The 19275-nt window shown below is 62.2% G+C and overlaps 2 protein-coding genes across 5 annotated transcripts in view; both read right to left on the reverse strand.

The window, feature by feature from the left end:
- Positions 1-296: 296 nt before the first annotated feature.
- LOC308230071 (ankyrin-1-like) overlaps positions 297-19275 on the reverse strand; it is a 34130-nt gene continuing 15151 nt past the window's right edge. Inside the window, exons 9-44 of one of the 4 annotated variants that reach the window (XM_080634532.1) lie at positions 19031-19129; positions 18638-18835; positions 18453-18551; positions 18009-18107; positions 17691-17789; positions 17367-17564; positions 17150-17248; positions 16973-17071; positions 15836-16033; positions 15532-15630; positions 15065-15163; positions 14659-14757; positions 14480-14572; positions 14310-14382; positions 13951-13974; positions 13110-13209; positions 12768-12846; positions 12391-12488; positions 12074-12298; positions 11562-11716; positions 11232-11443; positions 10924-11128; positions 10717-10813; positions 10196-10424; positions 9947-10072; positions 9693-9812; positions 9462-9546; positions 9190-9264; positions 8493-8624; positions 8217-8363; positions 6518-7070; positions 5764-6028; positions 4516-4599; positions 4107-4256; positions 3736-3858; positions 297-2252 (exon numbers count right to left, since the gene is read on the reverse strand). In XM_080634532.1, the coding sequence (XP_080490658.1) occupies positions 3760-3858; positions 4107-4256; positions 4516-4599; positions 5764-6028; positions 6518-7070; positions 8217-8363; positions 8493-8624; positions 9190-9264; positions 9462-9546; positions 9693-9812; positions 9947-10072; positions 10196-10424; positions 10717-10813; positions 10924-11128; positions 11232-11443; positions 11562-11716; positions 12074-12298; positions 12391-12488; positions 12768-12846; positions 13110-13209; positions 13951-13974; positions 14310-14382; positions 14480-14572; positions 14659-14757; positions 15065-15163; positions 15532-15630; positions 15836-16033; positions 16973-17071; positions 17150-17248; positions 17367-17564; positions 17691-17789; positions 18009-18107; positions 18453-18551; positions 18638-18835; positions 19031-19129 (4911 nt within the window). In that variant the 3' untranslated portion in view covers positions 297-2252; positions 3736-3759. Of the gene's footprint in view, positions 2253-3735; positions 3859-4106; positions 4257-4515; positions 4600-5763; positions 6029-6517; positions 7071-8216; positions 8364-8492; positions 8625-9189; positions 9265-9461; positions 9547-9692; positions 9813-9946; positions 10073-10195; positions 10425-10716; positions 10814-10923; positions 11129-11231; positions 11444-11561; positions 11717-12073; positions 12299-12390; positions 12489-12767; positions 12847-13109; positions 13210-13950; positions 13975-14309; positions 14383-14479; positions 14573-14658; positions 14758-15064; positions 15164-15531; positions 15631-15835; positions 16034-16972; positions 17072-17149; positions 17249-17366; positions 17565-17690; positions 17790-18008; positions 18108-18452; positions 18552-18637; positions 18836-19030; positions 19130-19275 lie in introns of those variants that run through there. The other 3 variants (XM_080634533.1, XM_080634534.1, XM_080634535.1) reach the window with 3 other exon arrangements.
- Positions 4610-5757, reverse strand: LOC308230073 (uncharacterized protein; the record flags this gene model as incomplete). The annotated part of the gene is made up of 1 exon (XM_080634537.1): positions 4610-5757. A coding segment is annotated over exon 1 (357 nt), but the record flags the coding sequence as incomplete, so codon positions are not given.

Below are 19275 nucleotides of genomic sequence, written 5' to 3' on the forward strand. Positions count from 1 at the left end.
GCCGAGCGGCTGGGGATTGGCTGCGGGGCGGGGATGGGCGGGGCGCGATTGGCTGAGGGGCCGGGAGGGGCGGGGCCGGGCGCTGTCCAGCGCGGTCCCGGTGCCCCGCAGCGGGGCTGAGCAGCGCCGGTACCCGCGGTGCCGGAGAGGGGCCCCGGTGCGCACCCGCGCTCCGCATGCAGACACCCGGAGCCGGCACCCTCCGGGCCCCCCCATCACCAGCAGCCGCTGCCCGCCTGGACCGGGCACCGCAGGGATCCCCCCTCCGCACGGTCGGAAAAGGAAGAGCCGAGAGCCCGGGGGTGTGTTGGTTTCTTTATTAATTCATAGTCCGATAGCCGGTGTATAGGGGAATGATCTATACATCAGGGGCTACGACAGGGAGATCCAAAAGGCTCGTTTCCATCACAATTAAAAAAAGGAAAAAAAGTAATTGTTAAAACTTCTAAAAAGCTTCTAATGTGCAGGCTGCAGCATTCTCTAGGCTCAGTGTCGGGTGCAGCCTCCCCCTACCAGCCCTACAAGCAATCTGAGCGCAAAGCGATGTCACCACAGGGGTCTGGCGCGGTTGCAGCGCAGCACATTCCCTAAGGCGTCTACGAGGCCGAAGCACAGGACCCACACACAACGCTACGGTGATGCTACGGAGTCAGCTGCTGCAGTGGGTCTGGGGAGGTCACTGTACACAGCGAGGGCGATGGATGGAGAGTCTGTGCCTTATGGCTCAACTTCGGGGTTGGGGAAGGGGCTGCTTTGCTCTCCAAGGCTAAGCTGGGTCGTTTGCTTTGCTGCAGTTTGGCTTCCCTCCAGCACACACGGGGCTGCCCTTACCAGGGCCTAGAGCTGAAAGTGGGCTCCTTCTGCACATGGCCACAGAGAGCAAACTTGAGCTCCACGGTCACCTCCAGGGCAAACAGCAAGGGCTCCCGACACCCCTGTGCTCCAAGGGCCAGGCCCCCCGTTGGTAAAGGACAGAGTTGGGGACATGGGACCTATTGCCACTACCTGCATCCTGCGCTCCTGGGATCGGGTACTGCAGCAGATCCAACCTACTGCACCGCTGTGAGCTGCAAGGGGGGCTCTGCCCAATGCTGCCCTGGCTCGGGGGGGGCTGCTGCAGCACCCAGGGGAGCAGCCCCCATTGCCTCTGGGCTTGCTGACCCTCCCAGGACCATCCCCAGGGCCACGGGGCTCGGGGGTCCCTGCAAAGCCCTTGCTCAGGGTGCGCAGTGCAGCTCCTGGCTCACCTCCTGAGCAGGTATTGTGCTGAGCAGAGCTACGTGGCACAAGCATCCCCTGCTCTGTCTCATCACCCACCCTCCCTGGGCCCCAAGCACCTCAGCACAGTCCTAAAGCTTCACCAGCACAAAGTGGGTCCCTCTGTCAGGCCAGGAAGGGGCCGGGCTGAGCTGAGGGCCACGGGCAGCCTGCAGCCCTTCTACTGCCTCCCCGCTCCATTCAGCAGAGCTGCTCAAGTACTCCAAGGGTTTTCGCCTGTCCTGCAGCCTGAAGAGGTATTTGGGAGCAGAGCTGCTAGTGCTTTGTACATACTGCTAGAGTGTCCCTAGGGGTTTGCATAGTATTTATTGTTCATATACACAAGGCTGATTGATTGCTGTACAGTTTACACTTCCAACACAAGCAACGAGCTCAGTGCTCAGCCCAGAGCCCTGCCCTGGCTGGGGCCGTTGCCTGCGCTGGGGAGCGGATGGGCAGCCCTGCACCGGCCCCTCTGCCCGGGGCAGTTGTGCTCCCTGCACCCCTCTGCTCCCCCACAAACCCAGCACTCACGGAGCGGGATGAGAAGCGAGTCCAGCAGAGGCAGCACGGGCGATGGGGGGGGGAAGCCCCTCTCCTCGTGGTGAGCAGCTCCGTGCTGCCCTAGCCTCCCTCTTGCGGCTGGAGCACGGGCACAGGGATGCATTCGCACACCTCTCGGTTGCTGTCTCTTGCCTCCCAGAGGAGCTGAGAGGATGCCCCGGGTGCGTGCTGCTGCCTCTGGGCCCTGGCAGCAGCGGGGCAGGGACGGAGGCCCCCCCGTCGGTTGTTAAGTACTGTAGCTCATGCGTCTTGCAGTCAGTCAGTCATGCGGATAGGACGGTAAGTATGTCTCATACAGAAATCATGCCATTAGCCTATAGAAACATGTACAGCCAGCCCTGCTCCCCTCCACTCTGTTCTCCTCTCCTGCCCTCCTCAGGTATGTGTCAGAACGTGTGTGGAGTTCAGTGGTTTGGTGTTGAGGTGAGATCCTGGAGACATACAGGGAGAGACAGAGATGAGGTTAGCAGGCACAGCTAAGGGAAACCCATGGGGGCAGCCAGGCAATGGCAGTCCCAGCCCCTTCTGCACCCCGTGCTTGTCGCACGCACCCATCCTGCCCCAATACAAGGTAAGCACTGGGGGGTGTCAGAGAGGCAGCGACAGAACACTGGTAAGCGCCCTGCCTGGAACAAGCAGCAATGGCATGGATGGTATCGGCTGTGCAGAGCACAGCAAGTGGGAGCTGAGCTGCACAATGCAGCACTGGGAAGGAGCTGGGAGAGCTGCTGCAGGCTCTGGGATAGAGGAGGCCAGGCCAACCACCTCACCCACAGCAGTGGGGAAGACCCCACACATTCCCAATGCAGCCTGGGCTCTTCCACATGCTACTTGTGACAGCAAGAGCAGCAGGAGCATGCCCCAGGGGCTGCCTGGGGAATGGGGTGGGCAGCAGCTATGGGACGTGGTCTGCATTGAACATGCATCCACAAGCACAAACCTCTTGACTGCCGTGCACCCACGGGGAGCCCCCACACACAGTGAAGAGCAGTGAGAGGAGGACAGACAGACACAGCCATGCGTGTGCAGCAGGGGCCAGGGGACTGAGGCAGTGAAGAGAACCATTCTGCACTGGGGGCCAAGCGCACTGTGCCGGGAGACCAAGGTGGGGGGAATGCACAGGACTCAAGGATGATCCAGTGCTCACACTGGGGATCGCTGCTAGAAATGTCCTGAGGCAAAGCCAGGCTCCTGCCCTCCTGTTCCTGCATCCCCACTGCCCTGATGCTGCCCAGCAGCTCCCCGGGCCCCGTCGCCGTCCGTAGGAGCTCCAGCGGAGCTCGCTGCCGCCCTCTGGTGCCGGATGCGGGGATGGCAGCGGCCGTGTCCCGCACAGAGGTGGCACCGCGCGTCCGGCCCTAGGCTCTGCCGCTGCCCCACGCACTGCGAGGGTGAAGCCGGGCACCAGGCTGCGAGGAACGGCATCGTCTGCCACAAGGCTGCACATGAGGGGGGCACCACCGCTCAGACCCCATGCAGATGCTATCCCGCTCCCTTGTGCGGCTTTGGACACAGATCATCCTTCTGCTGCAGCCCAGTATAACCAGTACAGCCCCTGGGGACCAGTACCCCGAGTACCCGCGGTGCTGTGACTGGCCCTGGCACGGTGGTCACAGTGGAGTGCTGAGCATGGAGGCTGGCACAGTGCTGTAGAGCGCACCCTGTGCCCACTGCATCCACTGCACCCGCTACACCTACTGCACCCACCATACCTGCTGCACCGACTGCACCTACTGCACCCCCGGATTGGTTTAAGCATCAGGGGCTCCCCTCTGCCCACCCGCAGCGTTTTGCTGCAGCACAGTAACCCCTCTCTGCACGTTTCCCCAGGAGGATGTGCATGACCAGCAGCTCAGTGCAGGCGGCAGCAGCATGGGGAGCTGGGACAGAGGGAAAGAGCAAAGGTGGGGTTACCTCCAAAGAGGCCATTTGGGGGGGTCACTGCTTCCCCCTTTTCAGGCTGGCTCGTTTCACTATCTGAGCCCCCATCCTGCCCCCGGAGAACTCTGGTTTCGGGACACGCGCTCGCACCTCCTCCTGAGGAAGCCGCAGGGGCAGGAAGCAGGACATCACCCGGGTGAACAGACACACATAGAGAAGAGGACAGGAGAGGGAAAAGCAGAGTCAGTTGGCAGAAGAACATCGAGCAAGACGACTGGAGCAGTGGGCAAGAGCTGCCCCGGAAGCCTTAGAGGGGAAACAGGAGAGGAGAGCAGGGCAGAAGAAAGGACAGAGAGTGGTGGAATCGCAGAGCCTGCAAGGCAGGGCTATGAGCCGCACTGTACCTTGGCCCCCAGCCCGTCCCGGTGCAGGATGGAGTACTTCAGAAAGTGATCATCCTCAGCCTCCAGGTCTTGGGGGTCCCCCTCTAGAACCAGCTCCTCCTGCTCCTGCGTGCCCCCGGGGCCGAGCTGCCGCACCACCTTCCTGATGACCTGCGGAGACCCACACAGCGGGTGTCACCGCTCGCACTGCGGCTCCGCACCTCCCTCCTTGCCCAGCCTGGCCACGGACCGCACGTGGTGCGCAGCCGCTGCCCCATGCCGTGCGCAGGGGCTGGCTGGAGCAGTGCCGCGACCGTAACCGAAGACGGCCGGGTACGGGTGCCCTGTGCGCGGCCCCGGGGCTGCCAGGACGAGCCGGGCGGAGGGAGAGCAGAGCGGCCGTGCGCGCACCCTGCCCGCGGTCACTCACCTTCTTGGTGATGATATTGCCGTGGTCATCCGTGAACTGCTCCTCCGTCACCTGCTCTCCAGGGAGGTGAAGGACTTCATTCCCCTGCGGGGGACAGGAGGGACGTCAGGGCATGACAGGGGGGTGAGAGGAGCCGCTCTGCGAGCAGAGCACCCCGCAGCCTCTGCCTCTTCCCACCCTGCTCGGCTCCTTCACTGCTCTGCTGCATCCACCCTGGCCGGGCTCTCGTTACCTTCACAAGGACGCGCCGGCGGACGACCCGGGTGGAGAGAGCCTCCTCGTCGTCCGCCAGCCCCTGGCTCTCCCCGAGCTCCTTGTCCAGCTCGTGGTGGGCATGTTTGAGCAGGAAGCAGACAGAGCCCCTGACGATGTGCATGACGTTCTGGCAGCTGACCAGGAAGAAGGCCAGCAGCACCAGCGCGATCAGCAGCTGCGCCAGGAAAGCCCACATCCTGCTCGCTGCTCACAGCCCGGCCATGCTCTATGGGGTCCCCTGGGGCCGCAGCAGCGCCGCGGGGCCGCAGGCTGCTGTGGGGCCAGCGCTGCAATGGGGCTGCTGTAACTTTAGCTCGCGGCTCCGGTGATGGGCGGCGAGAAGGGAGCGGGCAGCTGGCGCGTCCCCTGCGCTCACAGCTCCAGTCATGGGGCCAGGGCTGTGACAGCAACACCCATCCCCAGCCAGGCAGGAACCGGGGCAGACCCCGTCCCCTTTCCTTCTCCACCGGTAGCCAACAGCCTGGCTATGGTGGGAGGACAGCGTGCTGTCCTCTGTCATGGGATAAATGGAGCTGGGGGTCACTGGACCTGCATGTGACTGCAGAGCAACCGTGTCCAAGTGTAGCTACGCTGCCGGGGTGGCTGAATGTGCCCTGGCCAAGGGAAAGGTGCTTGCCCTTAACCTTGTACCTGCCGGCTCTGTGTGGCTGTATCAGGATGCCCCCCACCCGGCCTGGCCCCCAGACCAGCCTTATTTCTGGCTCCAGCAGGCTGTTGGGCCGGCAGCCAGGGCAGATACTCAATAAGGAAGCAGGCAGGGAGGCTGGATGGGTTATAAATGCAGAGCTAGAGCTCAGGTATCAAGCTCAGCAGGCTATTCTGGGCTGAGAGGCACCCCGAGGGGCACGGAGCATGCCAGGAGACTTGTGCCTCCTGGCTGGCCTCATGGCAAGCTCAGCAAAGGGCTGCCCGCAGGGTCTGCGTTTCCATTGGGTCTCCATCGCCTGCGGGGCCGGGTCCCCCTGCTCTTACCCTCACTTGCCCAAAGAAGTGGCTGTCTGCCTCCTCCTGCCAGCCGCCTGGGGGGTGCTGGGGCTGCCAGTCGCTGTCCTCTGTGGAGCTGACCCGCATCAGCTCCACGGCCGGCACCAGGACCTGCTCTTGCTCCTGGCCCTGTGCCCCGGAGGCCGTGGTGTGCGCTGGGAGCAGACTTCGGGTGACCCCCTCCTGCCAGGAGCCCTCTGTCACGTCCTGTAGGCAGGAGATAAAGGAGCCTTCTGCATTCCAGTCCCTCAGCCTGGGCACCGGAGAGGGACAGGGACAGGGAGAGAAAGACAGAGAAAGAGAGGCAGTCAGCTTCGCCATGGAGGGCTGCCCCCTGAGCACCAGCCTAGCCCTGGCCGGCGCTGGGCTCCCCGCTCGCAGCACTGATGGGCACCCAGCAGAAGCAGCATGAACACAGACGCACAAAGGGCACAAGCCTCTTCCCTGCCCGCCCCACAGCCTGGCTGCCGGGATCTAAGGCAACGCTGGGCTCTGCCACTGGGAATGCGGGGGGACATGACCCACATGCAGGACCTGGCTGTCTGCCTGCCTGCCATCCCTCCCCAGTGCTCTGCAAGGGGCACCTCAGAGCATCTGTGCCAGGGATGCCCAGGGATGCTGACACCATCAGGGATGCAAGCAAAGACGGGAGATGGTTGCAGCTGGCCCAGCACAGGGCAATAGCTGGCAAGGCAGTTGTGCTCCCCTCCCACAGCCACCCCGGCACCCCGAGCCACGGTACCTGTCTTCGCTCGCCTCCACGACGTGGGTGACAGTCGGTGATGTTGTGATCCTGGCTTGCACCTTCTGCTGAACTGAAACAAAAGAGGCTTCACTCTCCGGTTCTTGCTCCCCAGTCTCTGGCTGGCGATTACCGGCTGGCATCTTCCCCTCCGGCCTCTGCCCCTCCTCCTGCTCTAGAAGGTCAATCAAGCCGTTCATGGCGTCTGAGTCCACTGTGTCATCCTCAACCAGGTCCATAGAGCCCATGTGGTCTGGGCCATGCGCATCTGCTAGAAGCTGCCCAGGGAACCGGCCTTCGCTTGTGGCATCCGAGTCCTCAGCCTTGCTGCACTCCAGAGAGGAGTCCTCAGCAGTCACCAGCGAGGGGGTGAGCCCCGAGGACCACACTTGCATGTCGGACATCTCCATCAGGGCGTCCTGCTCGGTGGCAGCCACGGGGATAGCATCCATGATGGCCACCTCATTCCAGTACTGGTCGGCGCGCAGCGGGGATGGCAGCGTGTAATGCAGGGAGGCAGGGGACAGCAGCTCGTCCTGCAGCGAAGCGTAACCTATATGGGCAGACAGAGGCGTCATCTCCAGCACGCACAAGCACAGTGGGGCAAGAAGGGAAACAGGGTGAGGGCTCTAAGGACAGCGATGGTCATGCCTTGGGTGACACAGTCTAGTGTGAGGTGTCCCTGCCCATGGCAGGGGGTTGGAACTGGATGAGCTTAAGGCCCTTTCCAACCCAAACCATTCTGTGATTCTATGCTTCTAAGTGCTGCCTTGCTTCCCTTTGAGTCCTGAGGCTGCCCATAACCTGTGGGGAGCACTGGCGTGGGGTTCACTTGATGCCCAATCCACACTGCAGGACACAGTACCCTCTTTCCTACCCTGGTCCATATGCACAGCCCAGGCCCACCAATACAGGCTACAGCCAAGCAAGGCGCTCCAACACACGCAGGTGGCTTTGCTCAGCCTTTTCCAGCTCTAAGCCATGCCGTTGGCCCCTATTCCACCCCTCATGATCAGCAGAGAGCCTATTCAGCTCCAGGCAGCCAGGGAATGCCTGTCACAGCCACAGCACAGAAAGGGCACCCCTGGCCTGTGTGGATGCCTGGCTGGGGCAAGCAGCGCAGGGCCAGCGAGGGAAGGAGCGCAGCAGGGCAGTGCAGGAGGGGTGGGCAGCGTGAGGGGGGCATCCCTGGTGACATGCAGTCACTGGAGCAGGATGTGGCTCCCGGAGGTGGACACAGTGGAGACAGGCAGTGGAGCAAGATGAGAGGAGAGGCCAGGATGAGCTCGGAGGAGAGAGGTGACAAGAAGTGAGCCTCAGGAGTGCCCGCACCTCATGGTGTTAGGTGGCATGTTTGAGAGATGGAGAGGGACAGAGCCATGAGCCGCAGCAGCACGAAGCCCTGTCCCTGCGCCGTGTGCCAGCTCCCCAGGAAGGGTCCATATGGGACCACCAGCCAAGACACATCAGGATAAGGAACGTGTCCACCCGTCCTGAGAGCTTCCCAGAAGGCAGAGCCAAGCTTTCCACACCATAAACCCCAGTGACGAGGCTGCGCTTGTCAGCAATGCCTTGTGCCCACTGCGATCCCGGGGACCACTGGTTAGACAAGATACCAGCCCTGATCTGCCTGCATTGGCTCTGCCCCTGGGGCCCTCCTGCAGGCGGGAAGCCGGTGTCTTCCCAGGGATGGACTCACCATTCATCTGGGATGGCGACAGGGAATAATCCCTCTCTGTGTAGCGCCAGCTGCCCTTGAGGCTGCGGCTCTGCCGCCCGGAGCCCTCCAGCGTGTTGACTATCTCGCTGCGGTCGATGTTCCGCAGCGCCGTGTACAGAGCCTCCACTGCAGAGGGAATCAGCATCATGGGGGAGCACGGCCATGCCCGGCCACCTCCAGGCAGGCCAGCTCAGTGCGGAGCCAGGCAGTGACCCCCGGACCCTGCCTGTATAACAGGGCACGGCAGATACTCACTGTTGACGCTCTTGCCCTCGCGGCTGACCCAGAGGTTGAGTAAGGCTAAGCTCTGCTCCAGCAGGGAGTTGGGGTTCTCCACACGTATCCTGTTGATCTCCTCCACCCCAAACTGCAGCTCGCGGGCCAGCTCTGGGGGAGACACCGCATCTCAGCATCACCCCCTCGGGTACCCACCGCCAGCTCCCAAGCCACAAAGGCTGAGGAACGTTGTGAAGGGCTCAGCCAGACCCAGCACAGGGTCCCTAACCCTAACCCTAACCCTGTCCTGGTCGTGTACAACTGAACTTGGCAGAACGCGGGAGCAGGAGCTGGGATGGAGCAGAGGTTGAAGCCCCTCTGCCCAGCCTGGCTGTCACCAGGGTAGCAGCATCTCGTGCTAAGGACAAGCACAGGTCCTGCCATGGGGTGTGTGGCTGCAGTGACAGCGCCGGGCTCCACAAACAGCAGCGATGTGCACGACTCAAGCAAAACCCTGGCCTGGTGCCTCTGTGTGTGTATGTGAATGCATGTACAGCGGCAAGGAGGTGCATTTCAGTGCCATGGTGTGCTCATGGGATCCAGCCTGCCAGAGGAGCTTGTGCAGACTGCATCCACATCAACTGGGCAGTGTAAAGCACATTCGCTCCCCGCTGCAGCCTGCTTCCAGCCTTCCTATGTGTCAGCTTTCAGAGCCATCAGGTGTGGATGGACTCACCAGCCCAGCTGAGACCCAGCTGCTCTGCTATATCGACCATCTTCTGGTCTGCCTTGTCCGTGCTGCTCAGGGAGCCTGGAGGAGAAGAAGGAATCACAGCTTCAGCTGCGCAGGGCCCTGCACCAGCATGGGGAAGGGAAAGGGGGGGTCTCATAGCCTTATATACAGGCAGGACCAAGGAAACCCGCAGGGAAAGGGAAGCTGCCACCAGCACAACAGGCTCAGCCCAGCCTTTCCACCAGGCTTGGGCACCCCAAGCGCAGGCTGCGTACCGAAACTGGTCTCACTCAGCATGCTGTACCGCTCCCGCAGAGACAGCAGCGTCAGCGTCCTCCTGCGCTCCTCACTGCCGCTGCCCTGTGACAGCGGGCACAAAACAAGGGGTCAGCAGCTCGACAAGGGGGCAGCGGCTCTGCCCCGGCACCCAGCACAGCGTGGCCTGGCCGTGTGGAGCGTGGCCGTGAGGACAAAGAGCTGCCAGCCTGCGGCACCTGAGCGCTGACCTTGCTGCAGGGTGGGATGCTGATGTTCAGGTGGCACAGCACATGCTGGAGGTCCTCATACTTCATGGCTTTGCGCAGGAAAGACAGGGAGCCGCTGGCTTCCCGGCTGCTGTCCCGAACCTGGTCACCGAGAGCCCGGTTAGGTGGCACAGGGTGAGCGCAGGGGCCCCGGTGGGCAGCCCAGACCTGCTGGGTACCCTGCCCGTACCTTGATGGGTACCCTGCCCGTACCTTGATGGGTACCCTGCCCGTACCTTGATGGGGATGCCGAGGCAGTTCTCCCGGAAGGACTGGAAGAGCAGGGTGCGGGGCTGAGTGGCCTTCTTGACAGGCACCAGGTTCCCTGAGAGCTCTACATGCAAAGGCATCCCCTCCACCACCTGCCAGGGAGCAGAAAACAGGCTCAGACCCTTCGAAGAGCTGCTTCTCCTGCCCCTGCACAGCATCCTCTCTGCGCCAGTCCCCTCCATTGCAATCCCTGTCCCGTGCTGCTGGAAACACACCTCAATGTCCCTGCTGCGGGCCACCTCAGTGAAGTTCTCATGCTGCTCCAAAGTCTTGTCCACCTTGTCGTCGGTCATGCAGTAGCAGCGCAGCCGGCCCTCCCGGGCATCGTTCATCTTGGCAAACACCACGAACTTGGCCATGTAGGGCACGGCCGTCAGCTCCTTGTACAGCATGGTGGCAAAGTGCACGGCCTCGGCTGTGCGCGGGCAATCGGCCAGCCAGAACCTGCGGGAGGGATGGATCAGGCTCCCAGTGCCAAAGAATGCTGCCCCTGACAGCAACCTGCACCATAGGGGTGCCCATAGAGCTCGGGGTACAGGAGCCACATCGGTAATGAGAACCCAACCCCAGCACAAAGAATGAGCCCTTCTGTCTGTTGCCAGTAGGCATGAGGCAACGTGGGGGTCTCACTGCCCTTCACGTGGGACTGGGGCACGGGGTCTCCTCTTGGCACAAGCTGCACCCCAAGAGGAGCCAGAGATGCCCCCAGATGAGCTCATGCCCACCCCGGACTCACCTCGCAGACACATTGGTGGTAAAGTTAGCACACTCGTTTTCATAGACCAGCTTTGTGGTGCCTGTGATGTCTTCCCACTGCGCTTGGGCTGTCCCTCCTGCAGCAGAAAGCAAGGCTGAGCGCGGTGCTTTTCCATTGCATCCCGCAGGCATTTGCTTTCTCCTTGGCTCCCAGAAGCTGCATCCCCAGCCCCGGCTGCGTGCTCACCGATCACACTGCAGAGCAGGCGCAGGCTGGTGGTGTCACCCTCGCCGCTGTCCCGGGGATTGTCCTTCCAGGACGGTGGCAGCGGGATGCGGAGGCCGATGGGGCGATGGAACTTCCTCCGGCGCGGCTCCACCGTGACGATGGGGCTGAAGGTTGCTTGGTTCCCCAGCAGCTTTGTCACCAGCTCGTCGGGCACGGGCTGCGCCTGCAGCACAAGCACAGAGCATCAGGACCAGTTTCCCCTGCGCTGCGGATGCTGCTTGCTCCTGCCTGCAGGAGGACACTGCAGTGCCGCTGGGCAGGCTCACCTGCAGGGCCAGCTTCACGCGCTTGGTGACAGCCGTGTCCGGGAAGGTGGCCTGGACCATGGGTACCAGTGTGCTTTTCAAACAGCCTCCCTCGGGGCCGATGACATCGCAGTCCTGGCAAATCCGTGACATGACCACGAAGTAGAGGGGGAAGTCGGTGGTGATGATGCGGCAGACCCTCTTCTTGTCCAGCTCCTCCAGGCTCTCCAGCTCTGCAAGGGCAGCACAGCCATCAGTGATCACACACTCAGCTCCATCCCACCACCCAGAGCATCCTGTGCAGAGCTGCTCAGTGCCAAGCCCCTGCCTGCCCAGCACCATGAAGCTCACCTTCATCCATGCCACTGAGCAGCTGCTCCATGTAGCTCTCCTCATAGCGGTTGCGGTGCTCCTTCCACACGGAGCCGTTCTCGCTGCGCAGCACCACCAGCTCCCGGTCTCGGCGCCCATAGGAGGCAAAGTGTGGGATCTCCACAATGACAGGGCTGCAGACAGCAGGGGAAGGTGCTTGCATCCACTTGCTGCCACCGGGACACTCAAGCAGCAAAGCAGTCCTTGGGCTCTGCCCATGCTGCACAGCCACTGGAGAGGGCAGGACTGTGCACACCCCTTGCACTGGGACACGGGGCTCTGTGCCCAGTAGGACTGCGCTGGTCACGGCTATTCCTACCACAGCACAGCCACGGCTCTGCTATGCTGGAATGACCCAGCCCACAAATACGATGCATTCAGCTGGATGCAGGATCTCTCCTGCACCAGACCCCCACCACAGAGATGGGCAGAGGTCTTGCCCCCCCTGGATCCATCCCTGAGGGCCATGTGCTGCATTCCCATGCGCTCACCTGAGGAACTGGGCACCGGCGGGCCCCAGGGCGATGATCCTGCTGGCCAGACCCTCCTCCTCGGCCAGCGGCGGGGGCTCGGGCAGCTTCTGCGGCTTCACCAGGCGGCAAGTGATGCGGGTCGGCGCGGCGCAGGCACGGGGCGGGATGACCACGCGCAGCCCGTGGTGCCGGCTGCCCCGCATGGACCCGCCGCGGGCATCCACCATGAAGCTCACCAGGAACCTGGAATGGGCACAGAGGCACAGGCGGGTGGGCACCCTGCGGCCGAGCTCACGCAGAGCACACGTGTGTGCAGCGTGGGGCCGGGCACTCACCCTGTGTGCACCGGGCTGGCCACGGGGCTGATGTTATCCGAGGTCTCGGTGGCGGGGCTGCTGGGGATCAGCGAGTCCTCATCGAACTCCTTGGAAGGCTGAGCAAGGCAAGGAAGAGCCCCCCGTGGGCACAGGGTCCTCTCTGAGGGTGCCCGCTCCTCCACAGTGTCACAACCCTCCCTGTGCAGCCCCGTTCCACCAGGTCCATCCCTACCACCCGCTCTATGGTTTGGCTTTGTGGGGATGGGGGCTCCCATGGTAGGGGATGCACTGGGGGGCCGTGGCAGGCTGTGCCTCGTGCTGCTCATGACCCACTCCTGTGGGGACACTGAGTGTGTGTGCAGCACGCAGTCAGCTCCTGTCTCCACGGGTCCTACCTGCTCAGTCTCCTCCGCTCTGGTCACCACGGTCTCAGGTGTGCTGCAGGGGACATGCAGGATGGTTGGCAACTCCATCCTATAGAAGAGGGCAATGACAGCACTGAAGTGGCAGTTTCGGGCCCCTCAGCCCCTGGCTGTACTCAGGGACTCCCAGGGCCACTGGACAGAGGCAAACCCAGCAGTGAGCCCATGTGCTGGTGCAGAAACCCCATGCCTGCTCTGCTAGCCCATTCCCTATTAAGAGCTGTCCCTGTCCCTGCCCTGCTGGGATCCCAGCCCAGCACCAGACTGGCCTTGCGCCCTGTACCAGCTCCCTGCCCACCATCCCATGCCTCTTACGTTTCCAGTGTCGTCGTGGTCACAAACTCCATCATCTCCCTCTTGCCCTCCTGGTCCCTGGAATCCAGCGTGCTGGGCTTTGGCACTATCAGCTCCTCCTCTGAAACAGAGCGCTGGCTCAGCATGCGAAGAGGCAGGAGGACAGGGGAGCAGACATCCAGCCCTCGCACCCATCCCTCCTCAGGGCACATCTCTGCTGGCCACACACACTCATCCCTTGAGTCTCAGGCAGCCAAAGGGCAGCTTTGCCCTCTGCCAGATGGAGTCTCTGTGGGTCAGGGACAGGGCTGTGGTAGCTGTCAGCACCTCTTTCCCACAGCACCACACACAGAGCAGAGCCTGCAGGGGACACCCTGCCCTTGGGTGCCTGTTAGAGGAGCAAGGGCAGCGCTGGGGACGCAGGAAGGACACCCCAACACTGCCTGGAGCCACAACCCCTGCCTGCTGATCCGTTAACACCCGCTAGGGACTCCACCAAGCTCTTGCCTGTGCCCTATGGGAGGGAATCCAGCACCCCCCCAAAGCAGGGGGGTGATGGCGAGGGGACCGAGACCCCCGAGCCCCCTGGTCCATGCCTGCCCTGGCAAGGAGCAGCTGCGGAGGGGCACTGGGGTTGGTTATAGGACCAAGAGGGTCAGGGAGCCGGGCTCCCCCCGTTCATGCAGTCACACCACAGCAAGCAGCACGGACACGGATGGGCAGGGCGGGATGGCGGGGCCGGTGCTGCGCGGCACGGCACAGCCCGGCAGCGCGGCGCGGCGGATGGAGGTGGCGTGCGGATGGTTAGTGGCCATGGGGTGAAATGGGCCATTGAGCTGGGGCGGGTGGACACATTTCATACCCATTACTGTGACATGAGCAGTGCCTGCAAAGTAAGAAGAGGCAAAAAGGTGAGGTCTCGGTGAGAGGGGACCAGCCGCAGCCGGGCTGGGAGCTGGTACCACGCTGCAGAGCAGGGCATGGTGACGGCTCTGCATGCCCAAGGGCTCTCTGCACTGGGGTGTGGGACCACGGAGAGGTCCAGGCATACCCTGCATAGCGCAGGGATGCACCCGAGCCGGGAGGTGCCACCCCAGAAGCCTGGTGGTGCTCTGCAAGACCACTGTGAGACCACACAGCTCCCTCCCTTCCCCGACCGTCAGAACACCAGTGCCCATCCAGCAGAGCTCCGGGACGGAGCATCCCAGCTCCTTCCCTCACCTTCATCCTCTGACACATCCAGAATCTCGTCTACAGTCTCCGGGAAGCTCATGCGGTGCTTGTCACCAACGGACTGCAGGGAGCAGAGCGGAGTCAGAGACCAGCGCTTGCGGCACACTCCGCTCGCACCCAGCTCCCAGCCCCACACTGGTCCCAGTCCCGGGGCTCACCAGGATATCTGTTTCCTCCGTGACGATCTTGAGCACGTCTGTGACCGAGATGTAGCCCAGGCGCTTTGCGATGGCCAGAGGAGTGGTGCCGTTCTGTGCCGGGAGGGAAGGTGGGTCAGCAGCAGCGGTCACCGGGGCTGGCCATGGGGCCAGGAGATGTGGGTGAACGTGGTACTCACGGTGCTGATCTCGTTGGGAGAGGCGCCGTGCTTCAGCAGCAGTGTCACCACGTCCGTGTGGCCCTGCTGCGCTGCCTGGTGCAGAGGGGTATAGCCCAGCTGCAGGGGAGGACAGAGGGTGCTGCCATCAGCTATGGGTGCCTGTGGCCCCAGAAATGCCCCCCCAAACCTCGCATTGTGCTTCGTGACCGGAGCTGAGGGCAGCTCCTTCCTTTCTGGGGTAAGCAAAGGGCTTTACAGAGCCCAGCACTTGCTCAGGGCTGTAGCTAGGCTATAGCAGCTTTAAGGGGAGAGGAGTGATGGTGTGACAGAAGTGGAAGCAGGGGGGGAGGCTGAGCCCTCTCCATCAACCCGCCTGCTCTCACCCAGAGCAGAAGCGTGCTTGGAGCACAGGACATCTCTGTACCTTAGTCTTGGCATTGACATCAGCCTGATGCTGCAGCAAAAACTTCACCAGTTTGATGTTCCCATAGTGGCTGGCCACATGCAGCGGAGTATAGCCCATCTGAAAGAAGAAATCAGCTCTCAGCCTGCCCATCAGTGGTGCTTCCTGCCCTTCTGTCTTGGGTATGCTCATCCCATGGGCAAGCCTCCATGAATGAAGGATGGGGCTTCGGGATGAGACCCCGGACCAGAGCAGAGGGCACACTGCAGAGAACACCACGTTGTGCCCAGGAGTGCAGGGATGAGCTGTGCAAACAGGCAGGAATTGTCCTTTCAGGGAAGAGGGGGGGAGAAGAGGAAGGATTCCCAGGATACAGACAAGATGGTAAGGATGCCTGTGAGAGGGGGGACTCTAGCACAAAAAGGCAAGCATTGTTCCTCCTATAGCAGGCCTATAGGAGCACAGCCATAGTCAGTGCACTACTTTACCCTGGTCGTTGCATCCACTGTGACTCCGTGTTTCACCAGAACATCAGCAACCAGCACATGTCCCTCTTGGGCCACGAGATGGAGAGGAGTGAGGCCACTCTGCAAACAGAGGAGGTGTCGGCACAGTGGCAATGCCATCACTGACGGTGGCAATGCCACCGCTGCAGCGCTACCAGACTCTAACTCAGGTCTCCAACCTGGCCAAGTGACCGACCTGTTCTTGCCCAGCACGCTGTCAGCAAGGAGCATCACTGTCTGCTCCTCACTGCTTGCTTGCCTCAAGCAGGACATGCCAGCCACCCACCTTGTTGCCTAGGTTGCCGTTGGCTTGCTTGGAGAAGAGCAGTGCCACCATGTCCGCGTGCCCTTCCTGGGATGCCAGATGCAGGGGGGTGACTCCCTGCATGGATTCTGCGTTTGCAGAAGCCCCGTACTGCAGCAAGCTCCTGGCCACCTCCATCTGGTTCTGCTTGGCAGCAATGTGCAGGGGGGTGTACCCGTTCTGCAGGGAGAGAGGTGCACGGCAGGGCTCAGACCAGCAGGGACAGAAAGTGCCACCTTGGCCCTCCCTCCAGGCCAGCGCATCCTTCCCATCCTCCAGAGCTCAGGGATGCAGGCTCACACCTGAACCATCTCCTGACAGCAACCAGCCCTGACACCGAGGCCATATCCCACTCTTCCAGCCCAGTCAGCACAGGGGTTGCAAAGAGGAGGTTCAACTGGGTGAGGCTGCAGGAAGGTAAATCCTCTCCTGCAGTCATTTAGGTACCAGTTCAACCGGTATTGGCTGTGCTGGAGCTCTCCACACATTAATTCCTACAGCAGCAGCATTCAGCCACATGGAGCTGAGAGAAGCCAGGGCAGACAGAGCCCTCCTAGAACGTGCCTGGCTGAGGTGTGGAGCAGGACTCCAACACGCAGCATTAGTATTCAGGCAGAGCCTGCAGGGCCCTGAGCACAGCTCTGCCCAATGACACAGAGCAGGGGGGACTGGCGCCGGTACCGGCTGCTCCCGATGCTCCCACATCCCGCCAGGAAGAGCCGAGTGCCAAATGGGGAGGGCCAGCACCAGCAGCCGCTTGTGTGTTGTCAGGATGCGGCTTCTGTAAGCACTACGGAAAAGGGAGGCTGCTGCTCTGCTCCCTGGGGAGATGTTTCCCCATCCTCAGGCAGAGTGGGATGAGTCGCACGAGCCCTTGGGTTTTCTGACTCACTGCTTCGTAGCTGCATGCAAACATTTGCGTGTGCCTTCCCAAACTGCCAGACCATAGCGCTGCTTGGCAGGGCTTGCCATGGAAACACATCCCCAGCGCTGCCAGCAGGGATCATCCCTGCCACTGCCTCTCCTGGAGCAGGACAACTGCCCGGCACTGCTGCGGAGGGTGGGTTGAGGGACATTGCTGGCCTCCGACACCCAGCACATCTCCCTATCCAGCCTTACCCATGCCGAGCTATGTGGGGAGCTCCCTTTGGGAAGCAGCAGCTTGACGATCTCCAGGTTGTTGTGGTGCACAGCCACGTGCAGTGGGGTCAGGCCGTTCTGGGGAGGAGGAGAGGGCACAGACCGGTCACACAGAGCCTCTCCGTGCCCCACGTCACCCGCAGGAGCATCACTCACCTTCCCTGCCGCGTTGGGGTGAGCCTCACGCGCCAGCAGCAGCTCTGCCACGTCCACCTTGCCGTACTTGGCTGCAACGTGGAGAGGGGTAAATCCTTTCTGAGGAGACAGGCAGCCCATGGCAGCGCGTCAGGGGCGAGGAGGACAGCACCGGCGCGACGCTGCCGCGCAGGAGGATGCTGCCCCTCCTGTGACGGGGACGCTGCCCCCAGCCCACCTTGGTCATGCAGGTCTGTGAGGCTCCTTTCTGCAGCAGGGCCAGGGCCGTGTCCACGTGCCCTTCCCTGGCGGTGATGTGCAGAGGTGTGTGCCCCGCCGTGGTGGCCAGGTTGGGGTCGGCGCCGTTCTCCAGCAGGAGCTGGACCATTCCGGTGTGGCCGATGCGTGCAGCACAGTGCAGAGGGGTCTGGTCGTCCTGTGAGGGAGGCAGATGGGGATCAGTCCCTTTGCCATGCCAAAAGGGCCCCAGCCCTGCTCCTGGCATTGCACAGAGCAAAGAAACCAGCACCCGTGGACTATCACACAGGTTCTCGGTACCTACCTTGGCCTTGGCGTTGGCTTTGGCTTTGTTCTGCAGCAGGTACTTTGCCACATCTGTGTGCCCAGCTCTGGCTGCCATGTGCAGGGGTGTCTCCACTTTCTGCACCAAGGACAGGATAAAGCGGTGAGGCCACAGGAGGGTAAATGCCCTCCTGCAGTCATTCCTCTGATCTGAGCACAGGAGAGCAGCGCCCACAACCCTTTCTGTTCCCTACTGGTTCCTCCTGCTGGCACAGAGCAGGGGCTGCAGAGGGAGCAGGGATCCCCATCTGCTGCTGGACCCTGCCATGCCGAGTTCCCGAGCCATGGTGGGACTCACCACATTGGACACGTTAGGAGAGGCTCCACGCTGCAGCAGGGTCTTGACGATGGGCAGATGCCCCATGAAGGCAGCCACATGCAGGGGGGTCAGGCCGGACTGCAGAGAGAAAGGGGCCAGGAGCCAGGATGGGGGATGATCGCTTTGCCAACATCGATTCCTGCCCCTTCCTCCCTGTCCCTGCGGCACGCTCCAGCACAGGGGAAACCTCTCATCCCAGCAGCCTGAGTGGAATACGGAGACCTACAGCCTCCCCTTGCAGTTCCCTGCCCTGCAGGGAGCAGCTGTGGAGAGATGCTGCCAAGCTCAGCATGTCCTGAGCTGCAAAGAGCTCTGAGCTGTGATGAAGAAGGTGCCTGGGGACCAGCAGAGCCAACAAGGCCATCACCCCCTGCTCTGCACAGGCAGCAGCAGGATTGATGGGGCTGGCTGCATCCCACCTACCTCGGTGACAGCATCGATGGATGCTCCTGTCTTCAGCAGCAGCTCCATTACCCGGATGTGGTTCTTCTTGCAGGCGATGTGGAGGGGTGTGAAGCCATTCTGCAGATGGAGGGGTGGATGCAGGGTCACCTGTGAGAACCCTCCCTCTCTGCACCCCAGCCCTGTGTCTGCCCCAGCTCACTCACCAGTGCTCGGGAGTTGGGCTTGGCCCCCTTCTCCACCAGCAGCTTGGCCACGCGGTGATGCCCGCAGTGCGCGGCCACGTGCAGCGGTGTGAGGTGGTCCAGGGTGATGTCGTCAATCTCAGCACCGTACTGCAGGAGCAGGCGCACGCAGTCCAGGTGGTCGCCCTGCGCTGCCATGTGCATTGGCGACAAGCCGTTCTGTGACCATGGAGAGGGGCATCAGCACTGGGCAGGAGGGCCTGACCACAGCACCAACCCTTACCCTTTGGGCAGGCCGAAACCTCAACCCCATCATTGCCACGGGTGGCATCAGTGGTGCACAAGCCTTGTTACCCACCCGATCCTGCCCTGGGACCTGGCACCAAGCACAACCCCACAGCATCTCATGGGTACCTTGGTTTTGGCTTGAATGGGAGCACCGTGGTCCAGCAGGATCTCTGCAATTCGCACGTGTCCATTGCGAGCTGCGCAGTGGAGAGGGGTCAGCTCATCCTGCGGAGAGAGAAGGGCTCAGTGTGGGCAAGGAAGGGCAAGGCTCCCCCTCAGGCAGGAGAGTTAACAGGGACTTTGGACTTGGCTTGTAAAATAGAGCAAACAGAGCTTTTCCTCTCCTGAAGGCCCCCCCTCTGCAGCCATGC

Source organism: Psittacula echo (assembly GCF_963264785.1).
Source record: "Psittacula echo genome assembly, chromosome: 25".
NCBI lineage: Eukaryota > Metazoa > Chordata > Aves > Psittaciformes > Psittacidae > Psittacula > Psittacula echo.